Source organism: Martes martes (genome assembly GCF_963455335.1).
Source record: "Martes martes genome assembly, chromosome: 3".
Taxonomy (NCBI): domain Eukaryota; kingdom Metazoa; phylum Chordata; class Mammalia; order Carnivora; family Mustelidae; genus Martes; species Martes martes.
The window spans coordinates 167,641,661-167,661,316 of NC_137890.1; the positions used below are offsets into that span (position 1 = coordinate 167,641,661).

At 55.3% G+C, this 19,656-nt stretch overlaps 2 protein-coding genes across 2 annotated transcripts; both read left to right on the forward strand.

Moving 5' to 3' along the window:
- Window positions 1-2,129: 2,129 nt before the first annotated feature.
- Window positions 2,130-5,116, forward strand: CRYBA2 (crystallin beta A2; the record flags this gene model as incomplete). Its single annotated transcript, XM_080798481.1, has 4 exons — window positions 2,130-2,290; window positions 3,064-3,205; window positions 4,321-4,463; window positions 4,915-5,116. 4 exons carry the CDS (start codon window positions 2,130-2,132, stop codon window positions 5,060-5,062), a joined length of 594 nt encoding a protein of 197 aa, XP_080654607.1. The 3' UTR covers window positions 5,063-5,116.
- A 4,558-nt stretch (window positions 5,117-9,674) lies between these two features.
- Window positions 9,675-13,106, forward strand: FEV (FEV transcription factor, ETS family member; the record flags this gene model as incomplete). The annotated part of the gene is made up of 3 exons (XM_080799655.1): window positions 9,675-9,726; window positions 10,476-10,550; window positions 12,517-13,106. 3 exons carry the CDS (start codon window positions 9,675-9,677, stop codon window positions 13,104-13,106), a joined length of 717 nt encoding a protein of 238 aa, XP_080655781.1.
- Window positions 13,107-19,656: the final 6,550 nt, after the last annotated feature.

The window sequence follows — 19,656 nt, forward strand, 5'->3', positions numbered from 1 at the left end:
CACTGAAGAGAGAGACCCAACGGGGGCTCCAGTGGCCCCCAGCGCTTGTTCTCGGCACTCCAGAAGTTTGGGGCCGGGAAGGGGGGCTGGTAGAGTGGGCAAACCGTTACCTTTGCTCTCTCACTGGGGAATTTCCTCTATACTCCTTCCCCCATGGACATTTGGCCCAGCCTGACCACTTTGTTCCCTCACTCAAGTTTTATTGAGCACCTGCTCTGTGTCCAGGACTGTGCTGGGTTTGAGGATAACAACAAGATTGATGTAACCCTTGCCTCCTTTAATGGAGCTTACACTCTAGTAAGGGAGACGCTCAGTGCACCCATGAACACTCATGAACAAAAGATGATCAACTTTACAGAATGATAAACATTGTAAGGAAAACAGCCTGATATGATGAACAGTAAGTGCCAGGAGCAGCATCGCCCAGGAAGTAACAAATGAACCAGCTTGCCAAGATCTGTGACTAAGACACTCTAGGTAGTGCGAGGCTCTGAGGTGGGAATGAGCTTGGCCATTGGGAGAAAGGAGGACTGGCCAGCATGGTAGATTGCCAGGAGCTGGGGCGGCTGCTTCTGGCCAATGAGTCCTTTTAGTCACAGGATGTTGAGAGGTAAGAGCATTGGCTTTGGAGTCAAGGGGTTTAGGTTCTAATCGTCCTCTGACACTGGCTGCGGGAATGTGGAGGAGGCCCTGTGCCCCCTGGTGCCTCAGTTTCCACGTCGGTATGTCCAAGCCTACCTCACCGGACTGTTGTTGAGTCTATAAAGAAGGCACTTGGCTCATGGGAACAACAAAATAGTAGTTCCCTTCTCACTCTCCCCTCCACTTCTGCTGAAATACCCGCTCCATTAAGGGAAACTCATGATTTTGCCGGAAGTCTTTGTGCCTTATTGACAGGTATGGGCTATGACGGTTAGGAAATTTGGCTGTAAATTGGGAGGAAATGTCCTCCCTGCAGCTTCCGTTGGAAGCCCGAAGCCTTTCCTCCTCCTTCCCCCCCTCCCCCACTCTCCACCTTTCTCCCCACCACACACACACACACACACACACACACACACACACACGACACTGGGATTGAGGGCAAGAGCCTAGAAACTTCAGGTCCCGACCGGAGTCCCCAGAGCCAGGAACTCTGTCTGGCGACTGGGAGCGTAGCGCTGAGGTTGAAACATTCTACCTACAGTGAGCCGCTCCCTTAGTTACTATTATTTCTAAGAAGCTTACTAAATCCGCGCCCTCCCTAGGGCGGTTTACGTTTCCTGAGCTCAGCGCCGCCTTGCGGCGAGTCCTGGTCATTGCTTTCTCTTGGCCTCTGCCCAGGTAAACTCCGGGAGCGCCGAACCGGGAGTTGAGTGCTTGGGAGGAAAGGAGCCACAGTGGGAAAGAAGACCGAGGGAGTGAGGAAAGTCTCTTGCGGAGAGTCGCGTCTGATCCTGTCCAGCGTCGCTCGAAAGAGGAAGTAGGTGGAGTTTAGACGTTGGGAAGAACTCCCGAGCCGCAAGTCAAGAATTTGAGGTCTTAGCCGGGTGGCCTGGTACCCGGGTACCCTGGTACCCGGAGGTACCAGAGTGGCCTGGTATCTCCATCACTAAAGGTCTGGGCCAGGGAGGGCGCATTCTGCCCAGAGGTCGGGAGCGCTTTGCCTGACTCAGGCCCCCCAAAAAGAAAAAGCGGAGTCAGCCTCAGCTGCAGCCGGCGCGGGACGTATGCCTCAGCACTTTCTATTGTGATCCCCGAGGGCTGGGGCCAGATTGGCGGCTTCGGGAAAGGCCTGGGCTCCCCCAGAGGACACCAGAACTGACCGCAGCCTGCCCGCTGACTCAGCTCCCCCACCCCAGCGGAAGAGAATGCGGGAGGGGAGCGAGGCCCATTATAAAGACCCGCACGCCGGGCCCACGCGCAGCCTCTCCGATTTCCGTCAGTACAGCCCTCACCCCACCCGGTGAATACTCGGGCTGGGACAGGGTATCTCCGGGGCGGGGGAGGGTGAGGTGAGGGAGAGCCGCTGGCAGCCCGGGTCCAGCCTGGTGTTCTTCACCCTGCCCCAGCCCGGGTTGGGCGGGTCTGGGTCCGGGAGGGCGCCCGTCGGACGCTGAACCTTTGGTCCTGCCCTTCTCGCCCGCAGTGGCATGAGCAGCGCCCCCGCGCCGGGCCCGGCGCCCGCCAGCCTCACGCTCTGGGACGAGGAGGACTTCCAGGGCCGCCGCTGCCGGCTGCTGAGTGACTGCGCGAACATCGCCGAGCGCGGAGGCCTGCGCAGGGTGCGCTCTGTCAAGGTGGAAAATGGCGCGTGAGTGTCGGTCCAGGAACCGCCAGGCTGCGTTGAGGGTAGCCGGGATCCCCTGACCTAAGCTCCAAGCCTGGGACCTCAGCTCTCGGCCCCTCTTTCCCTAGACTGTTAGCCCTGCCTGGGAGAGACCGACCTACATAGGGAACCCCTTGGCCTCCCCAGAACTCGCCATGCGCCATAAGAAAAAACGTGTGAACCAAAGCGATAAAGGCGACGGGCAACACTTTGCGGGTGCCCAGTGGAACCAGCCTGAACCCTGAAGCGGTTCCTAGTGTAGTTATTTCCTATCCAGAGTTTTTCTCTGTGCAGTTAGATGGCTCTGCGCTTGGTATATAGAAGAAGCCAAATCCCTTCCTCTCGCTCCACCCTGGTCTCTGAGAGCCTGGGGCCCCCGACTACTGCAGGTTGTTGCTATGACGGATCGCTACTGCAGGTTGGGGGGGGGGGGCGTCCTACACCTACCTACCTTTGCAAGCACCTAAATCCTTGAGGTAGGAACTCTTGGTCGAGTGATCTTCAGAAGCTGGAAAATTCCTTCCAGCCTGTGGAGCCTAAGCTGGAAGTCTGGGTCCCTCAAATCCTGGATAGCAAGATTTAGGGTCTTCAGCTTCTAGAGGGGGGCCAGATTGCCATGAGCTGTGTATGTCAGGGTAAGGACCTGGGGTTGGAGAAAAAGATTGGTTTCAGTCTTTTCAAACACAATGGGGTTGAGAATGGGGAGGAAGGTGTGAGGCTGGGGCAGATGCCTTCCAGGTTCCTTTATCTTTCCCCAGTTGGGTGGCCTTTGAGTACCCCGACTTCCAGGGACAGCAGTTCATTCTGGAGAAGGGTGACTATCCTCGCTGGAGTGCCTGGAGCGGCAGTGGCGGCCATCACAGTGACCAGCTGCTCTCCTTCCGCCCAGTGCTCTGCGCAGTAAGCATAGCAGCCTCCCACCCCGCCCCCGGCCCCTACCACCTAGCTCCTAGCTTCAGACCCTGACCCCACCATGGCACCTCAGAAAGACTGTCCAGTCACTGTATGGGGACATATAAATACAATTCCTAGATGGGTGGTAGCGGCATTACTTCCCAGAACCAGAAGTGTCTCTACAAGTTCAAAAAGTGGGCCCAAGTCAGGTACCCCAAATCAGCACCACGGACAGCACCAAGACTTGGCCTGTCTTGAGCACCTATGGTTCCTCACTTCCTGTCCTCCACACCTATGAGAGAGTGCCTCCGTCATCACACAGTCCTGTAAGGCTGGGTTGGCTGCTGTTAGCCTCATACACAGGTGTGGAAATGGGGCTCAGAAGGAGCCTTCGGACACAAGGGTTAACATGAAGACGAGACTAGAACTCGATTCAGGGATCATTGGAGAAAAGGGGTCAGTCTCTGTGTGTATGTTTGTGAAGTAAGGGTTGGCAATGAATCAAATGAGTCACTGGAGGGCGGGATTTCACTTCTCACTTGTGCTGACTTAGGTACCCTCTGTTGAGGCCTGCGGCTGAGAGGTAGAGGACAAAGAGCAAATGCTGATTTAGCCTAGTTTCTCCATTCCAGGAGAGGAAGACTCTAGTGCTATGGAAGGCAAGACCCTGCCCTGTCTGTTCTGACTCTGTCATCCCTTAACTGGATCCAGTCCTTTGCGAGACTGTACCCAAGGTCCTGTCCAGGGGATTGAGTAGTCAATGAGGCCTTTAGGAAACCTATCTTGGTTAATGGGCCAAATTTCTCTTGGGATCTCTGATTTGCCTTCTGCAAATAGGTCCATATTACAAGATGCCCTCTACCCCTGACCTGGAAGGGTTTCTGGGAAAACCCTCAGTCTCCCCACCTCCAATCAAAGCCATAGAAGGGACTAGGCTGGGGACTTCTGAACATCCCTGCTTCCCAGATTGTTATGGATATGATGGACTGATCTCTGAGAATGTCTGTGGAGCCAAAGTGTCTGCACAGCTGTGTTGGGAGGGAAGATGGGGAAAACAGGACTGAGAACGTACCCATTAACACCTCTTTGGAGGGCCTGACCTGTCCACCCCCACCTTTCAGAATCACAGTGACAGCCGTGTGACACTGTTCGAGGGGGAGAACTTCCAGGGCAGCAAGTTTGAACTCAGCGATGACTACCCATCTCTGCCCTCCATGGGCTGGGCCAGCAAGGATGTGGGTTCCCTCAAAGTCAGCTCTGGAGCGTGAGTCCTGGGACTGGAACAAAGGAGATGAGAAGAGAAGGGAGGCAATTGTCATTAGGGAGGGAGGTTGGGAAAGGTGATGGGGTACTAAGAGACATGGTAAAGAGATGCTGGGAACTGAGAGACAGGAGGAAGTGAGATGATGGAGACAGACTATGGGGCCAGGCAGTAGGAGATAGGAGTCAGGGAGCCAATGTGGGGATAGAGGAAAGGATTTTTTAAAAGATGGATGAAGAGGTAATGGAGGGTGGGAATAGGGGACAAGGGGAGGACCATGATAAGAAGACCTGGAGCAGTGGGCAGGGCAGGAAGAGATCCATGTAGGGAAAGTTGAAGCAATAGTTTTGGAGCTGGGGCGGGCAGGGGCTGAGAAAGGAGGACTACTAATGGGGGACATTGGTGGGGGTGGGGGCAGAGGCTGCTTACCACCCTTGTGCTCTCACTGGCCTAGGTGGGTGGCCTACCAGTACCCAGGCTACCGGGGCTACCAGTATGTACTGGAGCGGGACCGGCACAGTGGGGAGTTCCGTACCTACAGTGAATTCGGCACGCAGGCCCACACCGGGCTGCTGCAGTCCATTCGAAGAGTCCAGCATTAAGCTTCACAGCCTTGACACCTCCCCTGAGGACCCTCAATAAAGGCTCCTGAACCTGCCTGCCCCTCTTGCCTCTTTCTTGATGTCTTGCTTTGTAATCTTCATCCTAATTCTTAAGGTCCTTGCCTGCCAACCTGACCCTCCTCTCAGGCTTTAGGATTCTTGACTATGGAGCATAAATGGGCTGAGGATATATGTGGCTAGACCCTGATAGGGCTGAGAAAACTACTGGTAAGAATCCTGGGGATCCTGTTAAATACAACCAGTCCCACACCTCTCCTTGGTAAAGGCCGATCAGCTTGGGCCACGTGTACCATAGCATACATGGTGCCTTTGCCATCCTCTGGTTTGGGTGCACACAGTCCTACAGCAGGGCTCATAGCTGAATTTCAACCACCTGGGCCAGGCACCTGCATGCCTGCACAGCAGGACCTCTTTAACACTATGCAGAGCTCCCCAGCACATTTCCAGCCTTTCTCTTTGCCCTGGCTCCCTATCCAACTGAGCAAACCCTGCACCCTTTTCCCAGCTTTATAGAATTTCTGCTTTACAAAGAAGCAAAGCTGTAAGAGGAGAGATGGGTGAGAGGTCCCACTGCCTCCCAGGGCCTTCTAAAGGGGAGACTTTCTCTGAGTGGAGCCCCGAGATCCTTTGTCTGAATCATAACAATCCCATCATGATATTGAGCTCCAGCATTGACAAAGCATTTTCATACCCTTCCTCTCAGCTGTTCCAAAGAACCCTCTCTTCATTCTTCCTCTCCCTCCCCTCTCTTTGGAGGATTGGTGAGTTGGAGAGGCCACTCCTCACCCACTGACCACAGTGAGCCTGGATTCTGGAGCAGGTGGCAGAAGCCCTCAGGCATGCTGGGGCTGAGTGGTAGCAGCCACCAGAGCCCCTGGCACAGTGCAGGTTCTACCCAGTTCCCCATTTGGCCCAGTTAATGACACTCATGATCCCACATAGGCAGGGCCCTCAAAGCCCTTGGGACTCCCCTCTTTCAGTCATTCAGGGATGCTTGTGATTTCAAGCCCCTAGGGGACCTATCAATGAGGAGGAGTGGCCCAGGTCATCGCCCAAACCCAGAGGAGGTAACCAATATTGGAGAACAGTTAGACTTGGACTTGAGCCATTCCCAAGGGCCCACCTGTGCAAAGCCAGGCATCTGCTCCTGTGGGAAGAGCCCTGGACTAGAAGTCAGAACATCTGGGATCTAATCATATAGCATCCTTGAACCTCCATTCCCTCACTTGTAAAGTGGGGCTATTGATCCCTATCTTGTCAGTCTCACGGAGTTGTGAGGATTCAAGTAGAAACCACTAAAAATGCTTGTGATGTTATGAAAAAAGCACTGGGGCCATCCAAGTAGGGCCTTCATTCTCCTGCACTGGTCCCCTGCCACCAGGGATTCCAGGGTAGGGTTGAGGGAGCAAGGGACAGAATTCTGGATAGGATATGAGTTCTGCTTTCTAAGTGGATGGGTTCTAGGGCCCATGCCCCTGTTGCATTTGGTTCTTCTAAAACCTTCCATACTTAATCCATTTCACAAATCAGGAAGGAAGCTGGGCTGTCTGAGAGGGAGAAGCCTTGATGAGATCATACAAATTACCAGTGACAAAACCAAGACTTGAACCCTGGCCTCTTGATCCTAAATTCAGGCTGTTAAGGGAAGGCTGACCACAGCTGGGGTTAAAAGCCTTAGGCCTCAGCAGAACCCCACACTTCTGTGGGCCCCAAAAGAGTCTGGAGTTCCTGCCTGTCACAGGCTCCTAACTGTCCCCTTGGAGAATGGTAATAGTAATAATAGCTTAATGTATAGAGCCTGTCTGAGTGGTCAGCACGGGCTATATAAGCCTCATAATTCTGTATGGTAGATACTGTAATCCCCATTTTATAGCTGTAGAGACTAACTTCCCCCAAAGTCATACAACTAAGAAATGGGGGAACCAGAGTTGAACCTAGAACCCAGACAAATGAGCCTCAGAGCCCAGCAGCACTTCTCCCCTCTTCCTGCTTTGCAGGGGTAAGCATGGGCAAAAGGAGATCTAGTATTCCCCCATCCCTCTAGGAGGGTCTGTGGCTGCTGGGAAGAGTCAGCAAGATGGCTTCAGGAATGGCAATGGGAGCTTGAATAGGATACTCCCTGTCTCTAGGGCTGAGTGTCCCCATCTGTACAACTAGGGAGTTGAGAGAGCTAATATTTGCTGCAGTCTTTGTCAATACAAACCTTCTAGGGTTTCCTGGACCTAGGGGTCCAACTCTGCTTCCCACACTGGTGCCTAAGGAGTAGGGGCTTAGAGGCCAGGCTGGGAGTGTTCTCACTTTTCCAACCTCCTCCTATTCTAGGCAGGTTGATGTGGGTCTGGGACCCAGCCAGCTGGGAGGAGGATGGAGAAGAAGCTGCCTGGGACTCATCCATTGGCTGCACTCAGCCAAGGCTAAAGGGGATGAAAGAGGTCATCTCCTTTCTGGTGCAGCCAAGACCCAGGGACAGTGGGCTGGAGTGGGGAGCACCTCTCAACCTCTTTCCAGAGCTCACCTATCCCTTCAGCACCTGAGTCCTCAGTGAGGCAGAGACACAGAGCCTGAGCTGTTGATCCTTCAGCAGTCTGGAGCTGGAATATCTGGATAGACCTCCAGCTCTGAGCACCTGTCCCTTCTATCTGTCTCAACCTTCTGCTGAGAGCATTGAGTGAACCCCACTGCCTCCCCACTCTCTCAGATCTGGCCTCCTGCTCATCATTTTCTATCTGGGAAAGAAATAAGAAGGCATGAAGGAAAGGGATTGGAACCTTGTCCCCACCTCCAAGGCCCTCCCCTCCCATGAAGCCCTGGGTTTGGTCTCCAGCAAACATCCTAATCTCTTATCTTTCCCCCCCCCCCATTCCCCTGCCCGAAATTTCCCATCTACATCTTCCTTTAGGGTCCTGGACTCTGCCTCCCTCACTCCTCCTTCAACAAAGGCGAACACTCCAGCAGTTATAGCAAGTGAGGAACGAACCTGGGCCCTGCAGAACTCCTCAGTTTGGACTCTCTAGCCATCATCAGTCAGGCACCCCAGGATCATGGATCCTGCAGGAAACTTGCCCACTCTGATCAATGTGCTCTGGAGTCCCAGGCCTCCTCACCTCCTGGGCTCAAGCAGCAAGAGAGAAAGGCCTTCAGATTACCAATTCTGACAGTAGCCACCAGGTGCTGCCTGGCTGCAGGTGGGTTCCTAAGCCCAGAGCCTCATCTGCAGCTAGCATCCCTCCTTAGCTAGCCTCTCTTGAGCCAGGAAGCCCCACAGGTGCTCAGAGACTTCAGGCCACCTGGGAACCACATCAGCTTTGCTAATACACGGTCAGTGTCTTTGGAAGGGATTTCAGCCTCCACACCTCCCCTGGATTGGAGACCTTATACAGTACACAATGCTGTTTCAATCATTCTACTCCTGCTGGAGCAAGGTGCCAACTGCAGCCTGGTTCAGGGACACCAGGAGGCGAGTAGTTGAGATGGTGGATGGTAGGCTGGGATGACAGGGGATGGGGAAGGATGGAAGAGCGATTCTTCTGGGGGAAATGGAAGGGGGCTCATGAGCCTCCTGCCCGACACAACTTATCAGGAACAAATGAATGAAAAAAGGAGGGGAAGGAGAGACACAGGACAGAGAGAGTAGAGACAGGAAGAGGGATGGCACTGAAGAGGCTAGATGAGGGAGAAGGAGAGACCTAGAAAGGGGGAGGAAGGACAAACCGCTAGAAGTTGTGGGGGGAAGACCCGGCGCTGGCCCAGAGGCCTGGAAAGGCAAGAAACAGGCCAAAGCAAGAGGGAGACGGGGAAGGAGATCGGGTCTCTAGGGAAGAGCAGAGAGTGAGAGAGGAGGAGGAGGGAGGAGGCTCAGGGAGGAGGAGGGGGCGGAGATAAAGGGAGCAACTGCTGCCCGGGCCGGGAGCGGAGCGACAGGCGAGAGGGAGGGAAGCGGAAATTTAAAAGTGAAGATGCAGATAACGCAGCCTGGAGACGGGAACCCGGGTGGGGGTGGGGGGAGGAAGGGGGAGGAGAGTGGAGCGGTGATGGGGGCTGCAATGGGCGGAAGGAGGGGCTGTGGCCCCTGGGGTCCGAGGTGGGGCCGGGTACCCTGCCCCATCGCTGTTTGCTGAGAGTCACGGAAGCGGAAAAGAAATGCGCTCCCGACCCCTATCAGAGTGGGAGGCCCAAGCCCATCCCCCGCGCGTCTCCCGGGTTGCGGGGCGCTGGGGGCTGCTGGGTGCGCTTGGCTGCGGCGCGGCGCGTTGGAGACTTTATTGCGATGGGGCGATAAGAGGGGCGGGGGCGGGGTCCGGGGGGCCGAGGCAGCTTCGCTTTAATTAAAACGGAAATTGCGGCCCCTGCCCGCGCGGGGGGCCGGAGGGTTCCAGGCAGCCTGGTAGCTGGGAGCATCGCTCCAGGACCCCCTCCATCCCTCGCCACACCCGGGCAGCCCCCTCCCGCCAGGCCCTGCCGGACCCGCGCCGTCTTCTCCTTGTCACCCGCGGTTGCCTCGGGCGGGGATCGGTGCCCCGAGCGCAAAGCCTGACGCGTCCCCCCTTTCTCATCCCCACCCCCACCTCCCACCACCCAGTCCCTGGCGGCGATGAGACAGAGCGGCGCCTCCCAGCCCCTGCTGATCAACATGTACCTGCCAGGTACCAGGGACCAGCCAGGGGCTGGAGGCACCAGGACCTGGGGCCGGAAGTTTGGGTTCGGGCATGGGAAGGGGTTGCTGGGGTCCAAGGGAACGGAACGCGGTCCAGAGACTAGGATTGCTGGGAGGACTGAGCAATGTAGGGCACTGGGGGACCTTAAAGGCAGATGGAGAGCTTTGGGGTTTTAGTGTGAGGTCTAAGGACTCAAAGTGAGGAGACTGGGAACCTGGGAGGCCGAGGGCGCGAGCTCAGCGGCTGAGGGAGCCTGGTAGGGGGAGCAGGAGTCTTCGGTGTGGCAGGGGACTGACTCAGTGCGCGTTCAGCGTTGGGAAGCTGCGGTCAGCTGAGCGTCGCCCCAGCGCCCTCGTGGCTCCTCACCTCCGTGCTCCGAGCGTTCCCACCAGCCCAGCTTTCCAGGCGCCCTTCTCTCTTCTCGTATGGGCTCCGGGCGCTCCCGCTCCGCTGGCGCACTCCCTGCTCGGCTTTATAAGGCTCCCGCCGGCCCGTTCGGAAAGCGGATTTCCTTTTTCCTGGACGCGTTTCCTGACTTGGGCGTTATGGAGGGGCTCCGCGCGGCGCGCGCCCGGGCCAGGCTCGGGGAGGAGGAGCTGGCAGCTCGAGCCCCTAGCCTCGCACCCAGGAACCAACCCTCAACCCCCCCACCCTCCGAGGCTTGGCCGGGAGCCCTCTCGGTCAAGCCCACAACCTCCGCCCGGGTCCTCCTGACTGTTTTTTTCCTGCTGCTACAGATCCCGTCGGAGACGGTCTCTTCAAGGAAGGAAAGAGCCCCGGTTGGGGGCCGCTGAGCCCGGCTGTACAGAAAGGTGAGCTGGCCCGAGAGCAGGGGAGGGAGGGTGAGGACAGTGGATGGAGGCCGGGGCACCCACCCCAGAATGACCGGTGCCACCGCTAGGAGATCCGGAGGGTGGAAGGGATGTGCACTGCGGCATGACTGTGGAGAGGCTGAGGAGAGGGGGTATTCATTTGGCCTTTGGTTCCACTACAGTATATTCTGAGTCCCAGAGCTGGACCTGCGCACCAGGGCAGAGAGAGAGGATCCTGACCCTTGGCCTTTTTACACTGAGGGGCCAGGACCCAGGTGCTTGGTGTCCTTCCCCTCTTGGCAGCAGGAACACAAGGAGGGGGGCGCATCCAGGCAAAGAGACCAGGGTAATTACTCCCTGGCAACTCCACCCCTTCGCCCCACTAGCACTGGCCCAGGCCTGCCAGGCTCTAGGGGCCAAGTCGGCTGGGCCACTGATGTTGATTCTCAGGTTCTCTGTATTACTATTGGCTTTGCCTTGTTGGTTTCAGAGCCTGGCTGGCCCTCCAGGCAAAGCCTCTCCACAGCCTCCCGCCCCCCCAGCCCCAGTACCCTAGATCTCACCAAGTTACAGTAACCATAATGACAACGTTAGCAACTGCTTTTTCCAAAAGGGAACATGACTCCCAAGGAGAATGGGTTTCCAAGCCTCTGATGTCGGTCTGCATGGGAGCCAGCTGTGCATTTTAACCTAAACCTTCCCTTAACTGTCCCTTGATTCTGACCTTAGAGCTCCCAACCTGGAGTCAGGCAGCTACCTGCTGAGCTGGTGTGGAGAGATGGGGTTGAAATAATGGTGAGGGCCAGCGTCTGGGTTCAGAGCGAGTGGTTGAGAGAGGAAGAGAGGTCCACCAGGCTTGATTCGAATCAATAATTAGATGACTTTGAGGAAAATCCTTTTTCCCCCTCTCTCCTAAAAGAGAGTGAGAAGTCAGTGTATCAAAAATTTTCCCCCCTGTCTGACTGAGGCTCCAAAACAGGAGAGTGGGAATTCCCGGGCAGCCCTCTCTCTCATCACCATCTGGGAAAATCCTTCTTGGTGCTTCCAGCAATCCCAAAATCGGTCCGGCCAGGCCCCAAGAGCCCAGAGATGGCCAAAGATGAGAGGAGGCAGGGAGTCAAGCCCAGCGGCTTTCCAGTCTTATCACCTCTCTTCAGAGCTGTGCATCCCGCCCCAAAGTAGGACACCTTCCCATGCCGGGAATCCCGGCTGTTCCGAAAACCGGGGCGGAACCCGAGTAGTGCCAGCGCGGCGCTCCGCACCCCGATCCTGAAGAGAGTGGGGAGCCTTCAGAGTCTGACCCTTCTCGCACGTGTCCGGGGCCACTGCCCCCATTCCTGTCTGACTGGTACCGCCAAAAAGCCAGCCTCCACCTCTTCTCGACCTCAGACTGGGCCGATCCAACTGTAGCCTTTGGCCTAGGCCTTGTCTAGTGGCTGGGTGGTCCCGCGGCACCGGGGTCTCTTCCGCCCGGACTTGCGGACATGGTTCAGCTGGGATGTGGCCGTCTAAGCACCTTCGCAGACTACCCTGTGCGGTCCCGTAGGCTCCTCTCTGCTCCGAATAAGGGCGCAGGCCCACGGTGGCAATGGAGGCCGGTGTTCGGCCCTTGCTGGCTTCCCAGAGTCGCGGGCCCCGGTGCGCCGCTGCCTCCACGCCGAGGAGGCTGTGCTTCGTCCTCCTCCCCAATTCTCACAAAGCCAGGAGCCCGCGGGGCTTCGTCCTTTTAAGAGGGAGCCGTGCTTCCATTGTGTAGAAGCTCGGGAAAGGCTCAGGACCGCTGGGCCCATCAGCCCCTCCCCGGCCAGGCGCTGCAGCGGCGCCCGGCTACCCTGCCCCTGCCCAACGCGCCCCTTTTCCCTCCCCGACGCCGGTTCCCACCGGCCCGGGCAGTCTGCCGCCTCACCTCTTGCCCTCCCTCCTGCCTCGCCCATCCCGTCCCTGGCTGACCGCCCCGTCCCCACAGGCAGCGGGCAGATCCAGCTGTGGCAGTTTCTGCTGGAGCTCCTGGCGGACCGCGCCAACGCCGGCTGCATCGCGTGGGAGGGCGGCCACGGCGAGTTCAAGCTCACGGACCCAGATGAGGTAGCGCGGCGCTGGGGCGAGCGCAAGAGCAAGCCCAACATGAACTATGACAAGCTGAGCCGCGCGCTGCGCTACTACTACGACAAGAACATCATGAGCAAGGTGCACGGTAAGCGCTACGCCTACCGCTTCGACTTCCAGGGTCTGGCCCAGGCCTGCCAGCCGCCTCCCGCGCACGCCCACGCCGCCGCCGCCGCCGCCGCCGCCGCAGCCGCCGCCCAGGATGGGGCGCTCTACAAGCTGCCTGCTGGCCTCGCCCCGCTGCCCTTCCCGGGCCTCTCCAAACTCAACCTTATGGCCGCCTCGGCCGGTGTCGCGCCCGCGGGCTTCTCCTACTGGCCGGGCCCGGGCCCCGCCGCCACCGCCGCCGCCGCCACCGCAGCGCTCTACCCCAGCCCCGGCTTGCAGCCCCCGCCCGGGCCCTTCGGCGCGGTGGCCGCCGCCTCGCACTTAGGGGGCCACTACCACTAGACGGGGCGGCCCCGTGCCGCGCGGCCTCTCCCGGGCGCCCAGAGCCTCGCTCCGTCCCATCCACACCCGGGAAAGGGGCCGGGAACCTCCCCGACCGTTCCTTTGATCTTAGATTTTCCTCCGTCGCAGCACCCAGCCCCGGGGGGGCGGGGGGGGGACCTGAAGCCTCCTCTGTCTTCTTTTAACTTTGGATTTGCCACCGCCTCCCGCCACCTCGTTGTACCCCACCCCCCGGCTTTCTTTAACCTCCATCTTCATGGCCCCAGAGCCCTCAAGGGGGTTGCGGAACCTCCCGTGTCTTTTTCTGCCCTCCACCTGTACTTCCGCCTGGCTCCTGGAAGCCCCTTCCGTTATGACCCCTCTTTTTCGAATTCCAAGTCTTTTCTCGTTTTTCTTTCTCCCACCGAGCTGCCCCGTCCTAGAGTGATAGCGGCCTCACACAGCCCACCTGCTCCTTGACCTCCGGGACTTCACCGGGTTTGGTGAGGCTTCCTGCCCCTGGCACTCATCTAGGTAGCTTCCGCGCCCCCACCCCTTCCTCTCTCTCTCTCTCCCTCTCTCTCTCCCCTTCTCTCTGGATGGCCTGGTGTGTTTCTATTCCCTTCCAGACCCATTAAAGCTCCCAAGCTCCCTACTGCCTCCTCTTTGTGTTCTTTGATGCACCCGAACCTTTTTTCAGGGGGAAAGGAGATGCCCAGCTTAGGCCTGAGCAGAAAGGCTTTACAAGGAAGAGTTGGAGAGAATGAGGCCAAAGCCGACTTGGGTGCTACAGGGGGCGGGGGAGCCTCTGGTGGGTGGGCTCGGCCCAAGAGGGAGACCGCCCTAATGCAGCAGCCCCACCGGACTGACAGCGGGGCAGTGGACCCCAACCTGCCTCACCCTGCCTTCCACCTGCCCCTTCACCTCACCCCATCCCACCCTCATCCCAGCCTGTCTCATCTGCAGGCCGTCTCAACCTTTCCCGTCTCCAGTTCATCTCCTTCCCCACCTGCCCTCCCCTCCCCAGCCGACCCTCTCTTTGACTTTCTCTCGCTCTCCTTCACAACCCTCCCCCCGCCCCTCTATCTCCAACGCTATCTCTTCTGTGGATCTGCCTCCTGATTTTCAGAAAGACCGAGACATCCCCTACCCTGCCCTCCCCCCGGCCCCCCTCCCGCTCCGCCTCGAGCTCCGCACCCGCCGCCACCCGCGGTGGCTTGGTGAGGCACCCTCCTTCTCTCGGGTGGCGCGCGCCCTCTGCTGGTCGGAGGAGGGTAACCCAGCGCCGGGTTTTGCAGCTACGCCCGGACTTAGCCTCAGGTGTCCCACCTCCCCGCGTCCAGGTGGACCCCCACGCTTCCAGGCTTCCTTTGATCTTCAAAGAGGAGGGCAAAGGGGAACCTCGGCCCTGCCTCCCTCAGGAAGTCCTGGAAGTGGCTCAAGTGGGTCATTCTGTTGCCCGCCCCCGCTTTTTAAGATTTTATTTATTTGAGAGAGTGCGCCTGAATGGAGGGAGGAGCAGAGGAAGTGGGACAGCAGGCTCCCCGCTGAGCGGGGAGCCCGACGTGGACTTCATCCCAGCACCCTCCAATCACGCCCCCTTAAAGCCGAAGGCAGACGCTTAATGGCTGGGCCCTTCTCCTCCCCACCTGGAGGTCCTTCTGAATCCTGCACGCACTGGGACCATGGCCTTTATGCTCTCTCGAGAGGCTTTTTACAAAAACTATTGGCGGGAAAACTGCCTTAAAAACACGTTCCGTTAGATGGAACAACACCTGGACAGGTGCGTGAGGCGATTGCTCAGACCTTGGGCTGCACACCAAGGCAAGCCCCCATGGGAAGGCCCCATGGTCTTGGTACTTCTTTCCCAAGGTTCCTCCCGGTTGCTGGTTGAAGGGAGAACACTCTGGGCTCCCAGAGGAGGCCGAGGAGATCTTGTGTGCTGTGGGTGGGAAGGGGATTGCAGATGGAAGGTGCACAATTTGGTACAGGAGGGCTGAGATGTTTTTCCCCAAAGTGTTGATGAAGTGATCAAGATCCACCTAGGGAAAGAGTGTTTATTCTTTTTCGTTTTATTTTCACTGACCTTTTTCCTGGTTTTCCAAATAACACATACTTGGTATTGAAAATTTGGGAGATACACACATATGGCCTTCATTAAATATGAGTTGGATGAAGGGTGGAATGAAGCATGGGGGGAAAATGACCTACAGGCCCATTACACAGAGGTCACTATTTGTATCTCTTTGACATAGTCCCTTTCCTTTTCACTATGCCTTTTAGAATTTAATGGTACCCTACTTTAGTCACCTAATATTCTAGAATGAGCGTGTTCCATCTCATTACGCCCTATAGACCTCATGAAGTGGAAGAGCGGGCTCACGTATTCCAAGGGGGCGAGTCCCACATTGTAAGGGCCTCGGTGACTTGGAGAGAGGAGCGAAGGACCTCTTTGCAGGGGGCAGGAAGCTGGGAAGGAGATTCATCAGAGAGACAGAACCGAGATCCAGAAAGATCTGGGCTGCTAGGAATTGTGGGCTAAATGTAACAAGGTGAAATTTTCTGGCAAGGAGGGGGAGGCCCTGCTCTTAGATCTTTAAATGAAAGGACAGAGGTCAGAGTGTGAGGCGTGGCAAGAAGGGGCTCAAGAGAGCCTGTGTATAAATTAGTGGCTTCTTAGCATAATATTAAATGGGAGGCTGAAGGTGGAAGGCAAAAAAATCATTGTGATTTGAGGTTGTATTGATGGAGCTATGGGAGTGAAGGTGAAGGAAATGACCCTCTTGCGCTGGTAATTGTGCCCCCAGTATACTGGACACAGTATTTAGAGAACACTTCCGAGAGAACACCGGATGGAGAACATACAGCATAGTGGGCTCGGGCAGTGAGAAGAGAGAAAGCTGGAGAACCAACGACAATGAGAGACGTAATCTGGAAATCACACTGGGGAAAGCGACATGAGGGCTGTCCTCAATTACTCAAAGAGCTGGCTTGTAACAGAAGATCTGGATGTATGTGACAAAAGGCAGTATTGGGACGCATGGTAGGAAGCTACGGATAGACAGATGTGCCAGTTCGATCTGGAAGGAAGGCGGTTGTCAGTACTCAGCAGCCCCTTCCCTAGGGGGTTGGGGGAGGCAGGGACAAGATAACGTCTCTAACCTTGAGAGTCTTCAAGTCCTGGGAGTGAGTTGGTAAGGGCGGGATTTCAGGCACCTTGAGCAGCGGAGGGGAGGTGCCCCTCAATTAGAGGCTCTTAATCCCTAGGAAATCACATCCTTAAAGCCACCTGCCCCTCTGTTTTTTCCTACACTCAGGGCCAGTTTGGAAGCTAAGATACAGGATTGGGAATCAGAAAACATGAATTCCAGTCCCAGTGTGGCAACTCACTTGCTTTGTCACCTTTGGGCAATCACATCTCTTCTCTGGGATTCCATTATGTCTCCTTAAATAAATGAGGCTCAACCAGGGATTTGAGAATTCTATTTTGTGGAACCTCAGAGGTCACCTAGGTTCTCTCTGTCCAAAAAGAAAAAAAGTTGGAAAATGTCTCTCCATGGTGATTTTTAAGGTTGTGTCCAGCCCCTGAATCCCATAGATGGGTGTTCTCTTCTCCAGGCCATCTCAGCTCTGGCTGTAGCTCTGCCTCGGTGATGTTTCCAAGCCCTGAGCTACTGTGATCTTGAGATGACTCTACACCACCCCAAGTCCCAAAGAAGCCACACTCTTTTTTTTTAAGATTTTATTTATCCATTTGACACAGACAGACAGAGAGAGAGAGAGCATATAAGCAGGAGGAGCAGGAGAGGGAGAAGCAAGCTCCTTCCTGAGCAGGGAGCCTGATGCAGGAGTTTGGGAGGCTCAATCCCAGGACCTCAGGATCAAGACCTGAGCCCAAGGCAGACTTTGACCAACTGAGCCACCCAGGCGCCCTGAAGCCACACTCTTAATACATTCAGCTTCCTGATGATCCAGGTCTGTCCTCATGGACCCTTAACCCCTTGATCCTTGGCCTTCGAGGATCCTGACCCTATCATTGCTTCCCTCTCACATTCCAAAGTCCAGTTCCTCTTGCATTCCCTCAAGTCCTGAGCCTTTTCTTCATCTCCTTATTCATGTCACCGGTGAAAATATGACTCACTCCCCACCTCCCCACTCCCATCCCCCCACACCATTTGCTTCTGTTACAGAGTTTATAGAACACTTACACATCCATTGTTTTACTGGTCCCCTCCAAGAGCAGGGAGGAAGACAGGGCAGGAATCGCTTTACCTGCTAGAAGGATAAATAAACCAAGGCAGAAGAGGTTAAGAGACTTGGCCAAAGTCTCAGATTTGTTCTAGGACCTGTGTCTTCTGGTTTCTCTCGAAAGTCTTTTCCCAGGGCTGAGGGGTTTCTCCATTGTCCTGAGTGGCCCTTGATCACCTTCTTTGCAGGACCCTCCCCCACCCTGAGCCAGGATTACACACACCTGTGTCTCCTCCACAGGTGGAGGATAGCGTGTGTGCCATGTCACCAAGCTCCGCTTGCAGATGGACTCAGAAGCCTGGATAGCATGTGGCGTGAGAACATCTGTGTCTACACCACCTGATACTTGCACGGTCACAGAGGCACATATTAGCTCAGGGGACCACAGATAGACTTCGAAATGGGCTTCTGTGCTGTCCTTTTCTCAGACCCTTCTGCTTTTCTGGACTTCATCTTTTTCCAACATGTCTTTAAGATGCATGGAACTTCAGGTTGTTCCCCAACGTGTTTATAATCTGTATCAGTTAAACTTGCTGATAATAAAAAGGAGCAGTTCTACCTTTCATTGAACCTGACTCTGCCAAGCTACGCCCTATGCCAATGCTTTTCATGTGGCATCTCCTCTGAGCGGTCCACAATTTTGCGAGGTGGGGGTGGTTACCTCCCCTTCCAGATGAGGAAGCTCAGGCTCAGAGAAGTCAGGCGGCTGGCCCAGCCCATGATTCCTGAGCTCAAGTCTTCAGCATCACACCAGATTCCCTCCTGCTGGGCCTTCCTGGAGAACCTCTTCCTCATGTAGATGGGACCTGCTGCTTACCCATTGCAGGTGTACTCTTGTCTGATTGTCATAGCAGAAGGTGGATGGTTATGAAGAGCAGATTGACAGCTTGTCTTATGAGTCCTTATTTAGGGCCTCCATCTGATAAAGAACAAATCAGAGACTGTTTTGTTACCCCATTGTCTTTTGCAAGGCTTCACCTTCTTACTTGTGTTCCTGCAAGCTTGGAGTAGATCACTGTACTCTCGGGTGGGGTTGGGGGTCTGACTGTACCTTGACTTTGGTGGCATTTCCTACCTCAGTTTTGTCAGTGGCATTTCTCCCTGACTCTCCTCTGACTTGGAATGGCGGGTTTCATCTGTAGAGACAAGTGACCTACTGTCCCATTGACTGTGACTTTTTCTATTTCTGAGGATTCTCTCACTGGATGCTGCCTGCTATTTCTGTCTTTCCTTTCTTTGTAGACAGAGGCAACATAGTATGGGGAGGTAGGAACAAGGGCTCTGTGGCTGACTTCCTGGGCTTTGGTGCTGGCTCCATCCCTTACTAGCTGTGTGACCTCGAGCACATTGCTTTTCTACTTTGTGCCTCAATTACCCTATCTGCAAAATGGATTTGCTAATAACAGAACCTACCGTATAGGGCTGCAGGATGAAACGATTACATAAGTACCTTGCTACATGTATTAGTATTTTCTATTATTAGACAAACCAACAAAACTACCCAAAACAAGGCAAGAACCTGCCTCTTCCCCTCTAGTGCCAATCAGATGCTGCTGTGTGTTATGGGAGGAACTTGAGTGGGCGCAGCTACTTTTCTAGGCCAATCCAGACCTTGTCCTGGGCCCACCTACTGAGCTTCACCAAGAACCAGCCTCTTGACTGGTGATGGGGCCACACCACTGTCACATGGGTCAACCTCCTATACTCAGTGCATTCTCCATTTCTTCTTGCGGTAATACTGAAACTAGAATTATAGCACGTCAGCTAGTTATCAGCTTTGTGACTTTGGAGATTGGTCTATACTCTTTGGAGACTTCATTTTCTCTTCTAAACTGTGGACAGTGGGGCGCCTGGGTGGCTCAGTCGGGTAAGCCTTCGACTCGGGTTGTGGTGCCAGGGTCGTGGGATTGTATTCCTTGCTCAGGAGGGAGTCTTTTTCTCTCTCTCCCTCTGCCCCCGCTCGTGCTCTCTTTATCTCAAATAAATAAATAAATAAAATCTTTAAAAAATAAATAAAATAAAATGTGGACAATACTAATACTTATTTCCCATTGTCATCATGTAGATTAAATAAGAATAATATTAGCAATATGGGGCACCTGGATGACTCAGTCGGTTAAGTGTCTGACTCTTGATTTCAACTCAGGTCATGATCTCAGGGTCATGAGATCAAGCCCCATGTCAGGCTCTGCACTCAGGGTAGAGTCTGCTTGAGATTCTCTCCCTCTACCCCTCTCCCTGCGTGCTCTCTCAAATAAACACATAAATTTTAAAAAGAATAATATTAGCAATAGCACCTAACCTACTTCTCACACTTACTACT